The sequence below is a fragment of the Chenopodium album genome, chromosome 13, assembly GCF_948465745.1.
Source record: "Chenopodium album chromosome 13, dcCheAlbu1.1, whole genome shotgun sequence".
NCBI lineage: Eukaryota > Viridiplantae > Streptophyta > Magnoliopsida > Caryophyllales > Amaranthaceae > Chenopodium > Chenopodium album.
In genome coordinates, this window is record NC_137846.1 from 4,504,280 (window position 1) to 4,519,123 (window position 14,844).

At 35.9% G+C, this 14,844-nt stretch overlaps 2 protein-coding genes across 2 annotated transcripts; both read left to right on the forward strand.

Annotated features, from left to right (window-relative positions):
• The first annotated feature begins 157 nt into the window (after positions 1 to 157).
• LOC145574322 (rhodanese-like domain-containing protein 6) lies at positions 158 to 5,813 on the forward strand. Its single transcript, XM_081632078.1, has 7 exons — positions 158 to 752; positions 1,193 to 1,391; positions 2,696 to 2,777; positions 2,909 to 2,991; positions 3,406 to 3,538; positions 4,466 to 4,643; positions 4,888 to 5,813. The coding sequence occupies exons 1-7, from the start codon at positions 248 to 250 to the stop codon at positions 5,625 to 5,627; spliced, it is 1,920 nt and encodes a 639-aa protein (XP_081488204.1). The 5' UTR covers positions 158 to 247; the 3' UTR covers positions 5,628 to 5,813.
• Positions 5,814 to 6,445: 632 nt separating this feature from the next.
• LOC145576038 (intermediate cleaving peptidase 55, mitochondrial-like) lies at positions 6,446 to 14,121 on the forward strand. Its single transcript, XM_081633826.1, has 14 exons — positions 6,446 to 6,618; positions 7,340 to 7,414; positions 7,491 to 7,754; positions 7,920 to 8,012; positions 8,334 to 8,540; positions 9,529 to 9,632; positions 10,186 to 10,252; positions 10,329 to 10,436; positions 10,897 to 10,989; positions 11,856 to 11,952; positions 12,086 to 12,156; positions 12,384 to 12,439; positions 13,569 to 13,629; positions 13,819 to 14,121. Exons 1-14 carry the CDS (start codon positions 6,568 to 6,570, stop codon positions 13,924 to 13,926), a joined length of 1,455 nt encoding a protein of 484 aa, XP_081489952.1. The 5' UTR covers positions 6,446 to 6,567; the 3' UTR covers positions 13,927 to 14,121.
• The last annotated feature ends 723 nt before the right edge of the window (positions 14,122 to 14,844 follow it).

The following is a 14,844-nucleotide window of genomic DNA, read 5'->3' on the forward strand; positions in this document are numbered from 1 at the left end:
TCTTTAAAAACTTCCGACACAACCCAATAAGTCGTATCATGATTAGGTGATTCTAATATTTTAACCAAATCTTTAGGCATGCTAGCTCGACATGACTCAATACCTATAGGCACTAAACTAATGCACTATACATTCTCATTTTCTGTTCTAGTCATTTCTAATTGACTTTACATTTCTGGGCTTAGCATTCTAGCAACCCATTAGCCCATAGTCCCATACCCTCTAATTCACCATTTCTTCTCCATCAATGGCCGCCATTGCTGAGCTCAACGCAGAGGAGAGAGAAACAGAGAGAACAACTCCATCAATGTCCGAAACCAAGGAAGAAGAAGAAAAACAAGGAGTCCTACTCTACTACAACTACACCTCTTCTCCCATCGAAAACCTAAACCAACTCTTCACCTTTTACGAGTCAAATTGTTCGTCACTCGGTCTACTCGGCCGAGTTCGACTCGCTCCTCAAGGCGTCAATGTCACAATCGGTGGAAAACTCTCTCTCCTCCATAACCACATCGCTGCTCTCCTCGACAGTTATGGCGGTTTCTTTGAAGGTACTGACTTCAAGCTTGCCTCCTGCGATGAACCCTTGAGTATGGAGGTTGCGAAAGAGTGCGGTTTCACTTCTCTTTCTATTCGAATTGTTAAGGAATTGGTCACTCTTTCGTCGAATCCTTTGATTAAGACTCCTTCGATTTCGTATGCTGGGCGGCATCTTTCTGCGCTTGAATTTCACTCAGTTCTTCAGAATTCTGGTATGTATTTTCGTATCTCTTTTGATTGTTTGTGAATTGAAGAAATTTTCTGCTCTTTTGATGTTAATGTGTAGAATTGTTCATGTTTTTGGTTTTAGTTGTGTATATTGATTGCATTTCCAGGTTAGTTCTGTTTTAAATGATATATGGTGATTGGTGAGTATAGAATGATACTTTCTGAGTCTCAATTTAATCAGCAACATTTGATAATTTACGGATTTTTCTCGAAATACTATAATCATCAATGATAAGTGTCATACTACTGCGTACAAATTAATCCCCCAAAAAAAGTAGTCGCGATGTAGGATTGTAGGAATGTGGTTTTATATAAGTGGGGTGGAGTAGTCTTTATGTTGTAAATTGTTTTGTCATTTTTATTTGAGGTATATTGGCAATTGTTGGTACTTAATTGGCAATATGAAATTTGTTGTGTTTGGAAGGAAAACTTTTGAAAGAGGAGTCGCCAATCGACTTTAAAAAGCTTGTTTTACTAGATGCAAGGAACTTGTATGAGACGAGAATTGGGAAGTTTGAATCTCCAGAGGTTGAAACTTTGGATCCTGTTACAAGGCAGTATAGTGATTTGCCTGCCTGGATAGATAGTAATGCTGATAAACTGCGTGGCAATTGCGTCCTCATGTAAGTTTGAAGGCTTTATCTTTACTAAGTTCTTTCTGGGGGTAGGGGGGTTGGTTAGCAATGTAGAACAATGTTTCTATAAACTATGAAGGCTATATGTTACCATGTTGGAAAGTTCGGGTTTCCAAAGTATAGAAGATCTTTTTGTCTCCAAACTCTCCTTTTACCTGGTTTATGTTGTCCTCATAAGTCTGCATTGACCCAATTATCTTAAATATTCCTTTAGGCCTTGTCAATTGAATCTTCTTCTACATAAAACATTTTCAAGATTGAGGTTTCTTCTTCTGAGTTCATTTCCTATATTTGTTAATTTTCTGTTGAGCCAAAAGATCACCATGTCTTGGTGTTGGGTCTCAATGAATTAAATCAATATTCAACAGTAGATATTAACGTTATTGCATTTTAGATCAAGACTATCGTGGGCACCTCTCTGTTCTGTCTAGGATTAGGGTTAGTAGTGTTCGTGCATCCAATCTGCCTACTGCATCCCAAGCAGGGTTATTTTTGAGACATTAGGTAAGATTGATGCTGAAGCTCGTGCTTTGTAGAACTTATGAAGGTATTATACATTTATACTGAATAAACTGTCATCCCAAGGGGAATGGGAAAACTGCCTTAGCTGTTATGCAAATATTTTAAATCATCACCTTTAGCTACAGCCCCATCAATCTAAAGACTACTTCCTCTTCAGTATCATTGGGAAATATAGTGAATATTAAGGCCCTTTTGCTTGTTCCTCCAGGACTCCACTTAATGGGCCATAGATTTATCAAACAAACAAATCAAACTTTTGAAGGTTGATCTTCAGTCCTCTCATTACACAGCTTCCCTGTAGAGCTTAATATTCACTATATTCCTTGTAGAGCATCAAGTCTCAGGACTTTAGTATCAGTATCCTGCTTCATTTTAAATTCCACCAAAGACTTGATGCTCTGTAGAGCTGTTATAAAATAGAACTTCTGCTTTGATCCTGTGATGGTGCTGAATGCTGATGCTCTTCAAAACTTCAACTCAATGACAAATGATGAAGTTAGCTAAACACAGTATCTCTTTAATTTGGTTATGCTACTTGCCTCCATGTCAAGTAAATTAGGGCTCATCTTTTTATCTATGAAGAGCTGTTACTTGAACTGAAGTAAAGTTTTATTATAAGAAAGAGTGCTGCTGCTAGGTTCTTGCTCTCATGTTACATCTAGAGTCTAGTTTGATGTCTTTTTTAGATTTTTTTTTTTTTTTTTTTTTTTGTTAAATAATGTTCCCATCTCTGTTTTGACCTTACTTCAACTTGTTGATTTATGCTGCAGGTATTGTACAGGAGGAATAAGGTGTGAGATGGCATCTGCTTACATAAGATCGAAAGGTGCTGGCTTTGAGAATGTATTTCAGGTTGGCATATGTACCTATGTTTGTTTCATTAGCTAGTGTTTGTTGTCTTGTTATTGTTGCCTTCTTGTTAATTCGTTGTTCATACTTTGTGTGTAAGAGACTTTTCATGACCCAATGTAGTTTAACTGCAGTTGTATGGCGGAATACAGCGTTACCTTGAACAATTTCCCGATGGTGGATTTTTTAAAGGAAAAAACTTTGTCTATGACCCCCGGTAAGCCTTTTCTTGGTCTGAGCCTTCTTCAATATCTATTATGTTTAGCCTTTAAATTCACCAGTTCCACGATCTTAGAATGTACTTTTATCAGCTGCTGTTTAAGTGAATATCTAGAATGCATTATTTTTCTGGACTCTTGTTAAATCTGTTTCTTGTCTGATTTTTCTAAAATGATGTTCACAAAAATTTGGTTAGGTGCTCATCTTGCTGGTTATTGGGGGCAGTTGCTTTAATCGGGATATAAGATAATATTCAACTGAAATTGGGATGTCTTGGACTGTTTTAATATGCATGCAGCATGCCTGTCTTACATAAGAGTTTCACTTAGTTTTTGTTAGAAATTCTGATTAATTATTGTTTAGTCATAATGCTATTATACTATTTGGCTGACGCCGTGTATGCTTCTGGTAGGATTTCAGTTGAGAGTTCAAGTAAACATATCATGGGTAAATGCCTCCTTTGTGGGACCTCTTTTGATGATTACTCCTCATGCTGTCGTTGTGCATTTTGTCGGATGCTTGTATTGGTCTGCATTGATTGTCAGGTAAGGATAATGAATAATAACAGTTTTACTCAACAAATTAAATCATCCTTTTACAGTGTTACCCATCTGATAGACTGATACCATTTTAAGAATGAGCTTTGGTTGAAGGATGGCTTATTTGGTGGAGATTATAAAGTCACCATGGATTTTTATTGGGTAGGGTTTATACTTTATAGTCCCCACACTACACTCGATATAGAGCGTTCTTACGGGAAATTTGTTATGCTTTGAGGCTAGAATGATTTTTAATTGCATATTGGGTGATTTTTGAATAAGTGTCAATAATGCGGATGATTGGAGGGAAATATGTTATGCTAAGAGATTTAAAATGATATCTTTAAAAATTTGCTACAAAGTAAAATTCTAACTTCTCCTTCGTAGATCTCGATCCTTGAGAACCAATTAATGCCTGAAAAGAAGTCAAAGGGAAAGCATGTCACTTGTTTAGGGATGGTCTTGGGGACTTTGTCTTGAAGGCATTATGGTCAAGTGGTCCTATGATCTCTAGAGTCCCTAAGCTGTGGATGAGATGTATTCTTGTAGTGAATGCTGGGAAGAACTATATCATTTGAATTTTAGCTCACTGCCCTTGAATCCTATCAGCTCACAAGAAACCTCCATTATCTCTCTCGGATACAACAGGCTTAATCACCTCAAATTATTAAAGCTACCTTTTTGCAAAGTTATTCTTAATGTGTGATTTAAGGTTTATTAGTCTATTGTATACAACACTCCCACTTTATACAAGCATTTTCCTTGACTTTTTGAAATGTCCTAAACTTGAGCTTTTGCCTGGTAAATCTTGACATTGATTGCGAATAATTATCATATTCACCTACTTTTGCATACATCATTCATAGTTATCAGTTTCTCTTCAATTGTTTAATTATTGTACTCCATTTAAAGCTTCGATTCTTGATTCTACAGAAGGAGAATGCCCAATATGCTTGTGAATTGTGTCAGAAACATGGAAAAGTTGTCCAGTCTGTTCCTCTAGTGGATGATAATAGTCCTGAAGTAATTCTGGCATGCGATGTTGGAACGGCTCCCACTGAGTGCCCAACTCCTCTTAGCGCAAGCCACTCTCAATTACCCTGCATTCCTGGTAAGGTTTCATCTTCGGACTTTTCTATTGACTTGCACACCACAATTGTAGTAATTGATTATTTCCATGGTTACACAAAGAAATGGGTTCTGTCTAATATGAGGTCACTTGAACACCTTGATGAGTTGATTCTCTCTGGATCAAAGTTGTTTCATCATGAATTGATAATTATTCTTTCGTTTAGAAAGTAAATGCTACAACTGCCACTAAACTCTGTTATGGTTTTCCATCTGATGAAGTATAGGGCCTTCGAAGAAACTCCGGATATTGTGTCTTCATGGATTTCGTCAGAATGCTTCTAGTTTTAAAGGAAGAACTGCCTCGTTGGCAAAAAAACTGAAAAGCTTGGCAGAGTTTGTTTTTGTGAATGCTCCCCATGAATTACCATTTATATACCAACCTCATAAACCAGATAAGGAGTGCATATTAAGTCCTCCTCATCATGACTATTCCCCACCTACTAAAAATTGCAGCAAGAAATATGCATGGTTGGTAGCTCCTGATTTCCATAAGAAGGAAGCAACTCATTGGGAAAGGACTGAAAAGCCTTTTGATCCACTTCAGTATCAGCAGCAGACTGAGGGATTTACCGAGTCATTATTGTATCTGACATCTGTTGTTTCTAAGGATGGGCCCTTTGACGGCATTTTGGGTTTTTCACAGGGAGCTGCTATGGTGGCTCTTATGTGTGCTGAGAGAGGAAGACTAGACCTTGAATTTGGTTTCAGATTTGTAATATTATGTTCTGGATTTGCTGTTAATCTAGCAGGACATGAAAAAGGATCCATTACTCTCCCTTCGCTTCATGTTTTTGGAAGTGAGGATGGAGGTGATCGGCAAATATCATCTGGTTTTAGCCGAGATCTATCATCATATTTTGAAGATGGATGCAGAGTGATTATCGAGCACGATTCTGGTCATATAATTCCTACAAGACCTCCTTATATCGATGAGGTCAAAGAGTTTCTTAGGCGATTTATGTAACATTAATACATTTTAACTTAATGGTTAGGCAATATGTATTTGTATGCAAAATTGCAAACAACTTGTTACCCTTGTGCTTTCCAGATTGATCTTATCATCTTATGTACTGTAATTTACTTGGCCATTGAATCCAAGTGGTTTCTGATAGTTTGATGTTAAATCCTTTGACATAGTATTAACTCCCAAGTACAGTTTCAAGCACATTGTAGAGAAAAATGATTCAAAATAGTAGGGAAATTTTGTCCGAAATTAATTTTCACATAATCTCATCCTTGTTAGATTAAATTTTTTTTATCTTCATGTTGAGATACTCTTATTAAGAGTAGTGTTCTACCCACCCATTATCTTCGCCTATACTAAACTTGAATTAGTTTACTTATTAAATTGACTTTATATTTTTATTGATTAAAAATTATTTTAACAATTGAAAATGTAATGCTCTACTGCTCTCCCCTTCCATTTCATCACTGTATGAGGATGCAATATGTATGAAAATTAAACTATTTATCTAATTTATTTTCGATTATACGACATCTTTTTTGAATTCTGCAAACATATTACCTTTGTTTTAAATTATTTACAACCATATGAAATAAATTGTGAGTAGAAATGCCTAATTACCGCAAAAAAAAAAAAAAAAAAAAAAAAAAATCCCATTTTTTTTTATATATGTCAAACGATGAAACCAGTGTTAAATTTAATGCTAGTTTGATTAATTTATCCCGATTAAAGAAGGGATGCTATGCGTTGTGATTTGCCCACTTCCAAAGATACATTACACACCAGTGACACCACCTAGGCACCGCAGAGAGAAAAAAAAAAAAAAAAAAAAAAAGCCTTAAACCCTAAATTAAAGGGTTTTAGAATCTGAAGTGCTATTACGAGGTTTCTTCAACCAAAATCCAGTAATCCCCCATTTTAGGGATTACCATTTCCATAAATGATGCAGTCTCTTACCAGAAGATTGTTGCACAGAAATTTTTACAACAAAGTACGTTTCTTGCGCTTCAACCCTTCTCTGATTTCAGATTCTGCTTATTTTTGCTTCATTGTTAAATGTAAATTTGTTTGGTATTTTTTTTTTCAAATAATGTCAAATTAATAAAATTCCCAGTATAGATACTTGTTCATTACTATAATTCTGAAGCTCCAATCTTTCTGGGTTTATATAAACTACTTAATTCTTTTTATATTGATTTGATTTTTCTGTTTCCTGCAGTTAGGTGAGTGCTCAATTTTTGTTTTCTACTGCTGTTCAATCATATTCAATTGTAATTATTTTGTGATTGTTTCCATCATTCAATTCTGTTATTTGAAGTGCAGGAATCAGTTTCTATTGTGTAACATAATGTCTTGTGTAAATGTTATCATCACTTTGTCTTTCTGTCTGGATTATTAGAGTTCAGTTTTACACAATTGCAGCTAAGTTGTAGAATCGCAATTTGACCTTGGGATTGGACTGATTTGTTGTGGAAACGATGCGAACCTGTTGATCTAGAAATTACTTATGATTTACAAAGTAATAATTATAGAAATGGACCAAATGACAGTTTTCTACATTTAGATTCTGATTGTAAATCCAAATTTGGTTATTATACAAGCATACTTTTCATAGGAGAAGTTGGTTATTATATCAAAATCCAAAATTTAATAAGTCAGTGATCCCTCTATCTCAAATATGCTATTGTGTGTTGGGTATTTTGGTTTTCTAGGCAAATGGATGCCGGACATATTGTTCAACAAAGATCTTTGATGCGGGTCAGCCAACCGCAGCTTCTCATCCTGAGGTATTGCTTTTTTGACTCTCAATTTATCCTGTTCGAGGGGAAAAAGCAATTGATAATTTTCTTTATATTGTTGTAGTTGCTAAAAGAAGGGGAGATGACTCCTGGTATAACTTGTGATGAATATATCTCCAGACGAAAGAAATTGTTAGAGCTTCTCCCTGAGAAGAGTATTGCCATCATTGCAGCTGCCCCGGTGAAGATGATGACTGATGTTGTGCCTTACCCATTTCGGCAAGATGCTGACTATCTGTATATCACTGGCTGTCAGCAACCGGGTGGCATAGCTGTTTTAGGTCATGATATCGGTTTGTGTATGTTCATGCCAGAGCCAACACTTCATGTATGTACAACAGACCTCCAACATGTAATCTAGTAATTTCTGCAATCCTAATCAAAAGAATGGGGAGTTAAGGTTCTAAAAGTGACAGCATAATCATGATGCTGTTATGTATTTCCGATACGTTGAGTTCGTTACCTCGTGAAAATATTTTCTGCTTGATACTAGGATGTCACTTGGGAAGGGAATACCGCTGGCGTGAATGAGGCACTGGAGATATTCAAGGCTGATCAGGCAAAACCCATTAGTGAACTTCGACAGGTATTTTGTCAAACTTTTTGTGTCATTTACCTTAAATCTTTTCGTGCTGCTCATCTTCATTAGCAGAAAACTGGATCTAAATTTTCTCTCTTCCCTTCAAATTGATTTGTGGGTGTTGTATTAGGAGACATTAAAGGGGGGACACTGGGATGGATTGCTGTTTGTTTGACATGTTACTTTTTGGATTACACTAGTGAGAAGCTAGAGGTACTTACTTCAAAGGCAAAATACATGTAGCATAAGAGAAGTTTCTACATCGGTTCCTTATAGCTGTAATTTTCATAATAAATCCTTCATCCATTGACCCACATACGCATGCAGATGCTATCAGGATTTTTGGGAAGATCTTCTGAAGTATTTCATAATGTGAAAACTGCTACAAGAACTTACACAGACTCGGAGTTTTTTCTAAAGACAGTTGTTGAAGGCAAAGTGAAAGATCTTTCTAAATACACTCATGAGTTGCGTTGGCTCAAATCACCAGCTGAAGTTGAGTTGATGAGAAAGGCTGCTTCAATTGCTTGTCAGGTAATCTCTCTCTCACTTGCAAGTTTTCTGTGCCTGTTTATATAGGAAAAATCTTTCTAGAAGTGGTGCTACTGCAGGGATGGCGATGCTGCTGTCTATGAGCCTGTGAAACTAGGTGGTTTCTGTTTGTCTTTGCTACCATGTCTTCTCTAGATTTATGGCTTGCTCTGCTTTTTCCTCAAATTCTGGATTATCAGGATTGCTTGTATTTTCTGAGAAGCTGAAAAGTTCTAATCGAGGTGTAACAAATCAGAGCAAGCCACCTGTGTCTTATACAAACAAAAGCCAGCAGAGAAAAAGGACAGAGTCTGAGACCTCTGACCACTATCTCAAACAAGGTGGTGAGGCACAACCATACCAAGCAACAGAAACTAAAGGGGTGCAGCCACTAGTTGGCATATTAGGATAGTGACAAAGGGGTAGTAAAGTGAGTAATTAAAGCTGAACCATTTAGCTAAGTAGTATAAATAGGTAGAGAGTGGTAGAAGGAAGATAGGCAGAAATTTGGTGTAAAACTTTTGGAGAGTTATGGCCTAAAGCCATTATTGGAGAGTTGTGAGCTAAACTCACTATCGAAGATTAATAGCCTTAAGCTATTACATTATCCCTTGTAACCCTTTCTCCTTATCAATCAATTTAAAGCTTTCATCTTTATTAATTTTCTAGTAAAACCAGAAAGTTGTGCTGTTATATTGATTTCTACTGGGTGACCAAAGTCAGTTCATTACACGAGGCCAAGATTTTGTAATTTATGTCATGTTGATTCTGTCTTTCCCACTGTGTTTCTTCTCTTGCATTTTTTTGGCAATCAATCAAACTGTTGAGACAGTATTTCAAAAACCACTAAACTAGTATCTATCTCATAGTCATATTTCACAATATGCTTCCGCCTTCTATGATTGATTAGTTTCAATATCATTTGGTAGTAAATGATGTGACTATCTTTGCTAATTGTCTGAAATCAATGCCATTTTTGTTTCATACGTAGGCTCAGTTGCAGACTGTGTTTCATTCAAAGATATATCCACATGAAGGTATGTTGGCTGCAAAGGTGGAATATGAATGCAAAATGAGAGGTGCCCAAAGAATGGCGTAAGCTTTTCCTCCCTTTTGAACATGCTTAGGCAGTCAGGCATAAGGTGGTTGTGACTCTTGTATTGTCATGTTTTCACGTGAAATGTTCCAATTTCATCCCCCCTCCCCTCTGAAGAAAAGGGAAAAAAACTGGAGAAAGAAATTGCACATTCCCCCCCCCCCCCCCCCCTCTTGTTATATTTATACATATATTATACTATGAACCTTATGCATGTCAGTTCAGTTCTGATTTTTAGCCTAACCATTTTACCTTTATCAAGGAAGATGTCAATAGTGATAATCTTGGTTGACTTATTGGTCATTAAAATGTGTGTACTTGTCTAGTAATTGGGATGATACCAAAGATTTATATTGTTTTATAGATTCTCCTGGTGTAGTAGCCATTACCTTGCAATTTGTGCTATTAAATGTACGTACTACATAGTATAAAAAATCTTGTTGGCTGATGTGCCGAATTCCTACATTCTAATATGCTGAATTTTGGCCCTCAGCTATGCACTGAAGATTTTTGGAATTTTGGAGTGATTTCTGTTTCGTTTACTGTTGCCAGATTCAACCCTGTTGTGGGTGGTGGTCCTAATGGCAGCGTGGTACATTATTCTCGAAATGATCGTAAAGTGAGTTCATCTTGTTACTTATCCTTTTAAAAATTAAGCATATTTTGCATCCTGTGAAGCAATATATTTTTTGCAGGTTATTGATGGGGAACTTGTACTTATGGATATTGGATGTGAGTTTCATGGCTATGTTAGTGATATGACTCGCACATGGCCTCCCTTTGGTAGATTTTCACCTGCTCATGTATGTAATCTGTTTCATCTTAATGTCTTGGGAGCTTTGTTTTGAAAGTTTTCTCCATCTCTTGAATAAATAAATATTTACCAGTCTGTCTGTATGGATGCTTACCCCTATGTTGTTGAGACTAGGTGTTAGGCATAAATTTTTGCGAAGTAAGGAGGCTTTAAGACTAGTTTAAAGCAGCATTGGAGTGATTGACTCTACTTATGTTTTGGTCCTCCAAGACTTCTATTCTAAGATATTTTATGCAATATTTCTTTCTAAATCTTTTAGTTGTATCCTTCTTTTTTCGTTTCTTATCTGCCTTGTAAAATGATTCACCAAGATGCCATGGTAAACCATTAGTTTATCCTTTTTATTTTACTTTCCTAAGTCTCCAATGCTTTTATATTCTGGAAAGTGGAATATTATCTCAAGTATATTGCTGTAATCTCAGATGATGACATTTTTCGCATAATTGCAGATTGAGCTTTATGAACTTATTTTGGAGACCAATAAAGAATGTATAAAGCTCTGCAAACCTGGCGTAAGCATACGACAAATACATGAGCAATCGGTATGTGCTGTGTGGTGTTTATTTTCTATTTGCCTGTTTCAGGCTTGAAATTTGTGTGTTTGCTAATCTTGGCACTCTTAGCGATGTTTGTCAGATATATGATATTCTCACAAGCAGATACAATACCCAAATTATCTTTTTCTTTTTGGGGAGGGAGCATGAGTATATATGCTATTCATTTTGAAATATTTTATACTATAAAGACTGTATTATATTTGATAATTACCCTATATTCGGCAATTGATCAACTTCTTTGACCAAATGTAGCTCCATCTTTATTGTCAAGTCACAAGCTAGTAGAACATCTGAAGAATATATGCCAGTGGTTTGATTACCCTGCTTTATCCCATGCTACCTTGTCATGTTGCTTTGAGACAAGTTAGACAGCTATAGTTAATTTGACTAAAACCTCATAATTCCATGTACATTCGCATCATCACTTGGTTATTAATCATTGTCTCTTATTGTGAAATAAGCGTCTCAGTTTCTATCTTAGAGTTTGTAAATTCTCTACCTTTTCTGTAATAGAGATGCTCCTCTTAAAATAATTCCACTTAATGTTTCTACTAGGCAGCTTTTTCAAGTCCACGACAATAAAGCGTGAGACATATTTCCGAGGAAATGGAGTATGATATACATATCTGCATTAGTACTTTCATGCTATCTGATTTTTAAAGTAGTATAATAATATAATTAGGTATTTTTGTTATGCAAATGTAAAGGACAGTCTGTACCGATATATTAACAAGCAGTTACTTATCTCTTTAATCTCTTTCCAATATGCTATTATTAAGAGTTCCATCTGTTGACTAGGTAATGACACTTTTGATGTATGTTAACTAATTCTGTGCTCTGTATAATTGCAGGTTCAGAAACTCTACAAAGGACTGAAAGATATCGGAGTACTGAAAAATAGAGCGAGCAGTAGCCGAACATACCATCAGCTCAATCCAACTAATATAGGTATCTCTGGCTACTCTTATTAGACGTAGTGGACTGTGACTTATGACAAGTTAGCTCTTGTACTGGCAAGTGTAAACATATGTTCCACATATGAACCTTCTGACTTCTTACCACTTGCTTCTGATCTGTGTAGGACACTATCTAGGGATGGATGTACATGATTGTTCTACAATCAGCACTGATCGTCCTCTACAGCCAGGGGCTGTAAGTTGTAGACTATTTTTTAACCTTGATTTTTCTATCTTTGATTTTCTTTCCCCTCCGCACATCGCTAACAAGAAAGCAGCCCTGTAATTTTGCCCAGGCTGTGTTTTATGGTACATTTTGTCCCTTGTTTGTGACATGAGATGGGGCTTGGTCTGTTGAATGGAATGCACTGGAGATGTGTTGTTTTTGTTTGATAAAATTCCTGTATTTGCTTTTTTCTCCAGATTATAACGATTGAGCCAGGTGTATATATTCCATCTTCCTTCAGTGTTCCTGAGAGGTATTTCCCTCCATTCCTTATTATGTAATTACTTAACCAACTTTCTTATTCCATATTATTTGTCACATTATAATAGCTATGCAATCTTAATTGTTACTTTAAAAATAAAAAACTGATGAAGTATTACTAGTTAGTTAACTAATGTATGTGTCCATCTCTGTGCATGACCATGTGTCACTTGTAAAGGTATGGATGGAGTATTAGGTTGCATCTGTTTATGTCTTGATTTTGTTACTTGTATGATTAAATGTTGTTCGCATATGAGGCAGTCAATAAACTAGTTGTTGCTTGTTGCAATGCCGTTTAGAATTACTGTAATTTTTATTCATTAAGGCCTGAAGTAAGGAAAAGCTATGGAATGCAGAGGTCTGTTTGTAATTGCCATGACCTATATTATTCTTAAGATTTAAGATGAGATCCATATCTATTGCTGATGTATTTATGATCTGTTGTGGCCCTGGGTCTACTGTAAATGTGGAGCTGCTGGCTATTTGGGCAGGATGTTAGTGTTTATGTAATTTTCTCAATTAAGCATTGTATTTGTGCGAGAGGATTAATTATTAAGTGGGAAGGGATGGAAGAATGATATAAAATTTCACATTTGATATGGATCAGGGGTAGGCAATTTTGAGGGAGGTGGGGAGGATCCAATTCCTTCTTTGATTGAAGGATTCGACTGTTATATTTGTGATTTGTGGTTATTATTAAACTGTGATCTTTGTGGTCTTACTTATAGAATCTTTTGTTAGTCTCTTACTGAACTTGTTTATATTCTATATTTGACCAGAAATTTCAAGTTTATAGACACATAAGATGTTGATTTGAGAACAACTACTACGAGTTGAGTCAACTATGTCTTGTTAGGGTATATGTATATTTTCCATCTCAACAAAGTCCTTAAACTGATTTCCAATTGTCATAAAGTCAATATGAGAGAGTGGAATTGTTCTTCATGAAGTTCTGTATCACTTCTCCTGTGTAAACCTCGTAGTATATGAATATATCTTGGCAGTGGTCATATGACCCAAATGTTTCAAAGCTGTTTTTGATCAACTGAACTAGTGCCCTCATGGATGTTTCTGCCAATGCCAAGGTTGTGACTAATTGGTTGTATTTGTATATTATGCAGGTATCAAGGTGTTGGGATAAGGATTGAGGATGAAGTCCTTATAACTGACAGTGGTTACGAGGTATTGGCTAATGTCGATTTGTTGTTGTAATTTGTCACCTACGTAGAGTTTGGCCTGTATTGTTGATGTTTTTTTGGATGTCATCAACTCTGACTTCCACTTAAGCATATTTTGTACGTTTTTCTTAGTGCTTTACAGCCTTTACTATAAGCAGCATTCTGCTAAAGCATCTTATGGTCTTGGAAACAGGTCCTTACTGGGTCGATGCCTAAAGAAATAAGTCACCTCGAGTCCATGTTAAACGACTACTCCCCACAAACAGAAGCAGGTTGCATACGAACTGCAGCTTCAAGTTAGAGTGGTGGAGGTCCCAATTGAGATACTCCTAACTCAGATTGAAGCAAATGTATTACAAATATTCTTTGGATCTTTGTATTTTGATATATCTCATGTAAACAAGTCAAAAATTCTGATACTCATATACGTGGCCTACTGGCTAATAGTTGTAATGGCTTATGGAGCTAAAAAGGAAAATATACATGTCAAATTTTGCTACAGAATATAATATTTCGTGATTTTTTTGGACTTGATATGTGCCTAGGGAAACTTAGCTAAGGTCTAATGGCTGCTTGTAAACACGACCTCTTAACACATTAAGTGAAACATAATTACCTTTGACGTAAAAACCCACAATTAGATACAAAAAAGAGAATACATTAGAAAATTCTTTTCACCGGAGTAATTCCTAATGCAATTAGTATTACGCCTACTGCCTGCGTGCACAAGTGTTTTCACTGCTGAGTAGTTTACCATAAGGGTTGGGAAGGTGGTGGTAGCATTGAAATAGCTACTCTCTACCAAAATAGCTCATAAATTAAATCAATCACCATTTAATTGCAAGCCTTCTGGAAGAAGGGTTTAGATGAAGCTCATAATGATATCGTACACTTGCAATCTCTTTACTTTGCTATTATTAGATTCTCTGTACTGCTAATAAATAAGAATTGACATATACGAAGTATTTTCCATTTGTTTTTCATCTCCATATATAAAAAGCAATGACTAATATACGAATATATGTCAAAATCACATGTCAATCGGTGTTATTAACGTTTGAGTAGGTTTTTCTTAGTCTTCAATGCTTTCTCATTTTTGTTGCCTTCACATACTATATACTAGGCCTTTAGGTGGGCTACTAACAACTTCCACCTACATTGCATCACTAGTCATTACATTTATAAATGTTTTTCCCCCTGAATTTCTTTCAAAAAATAA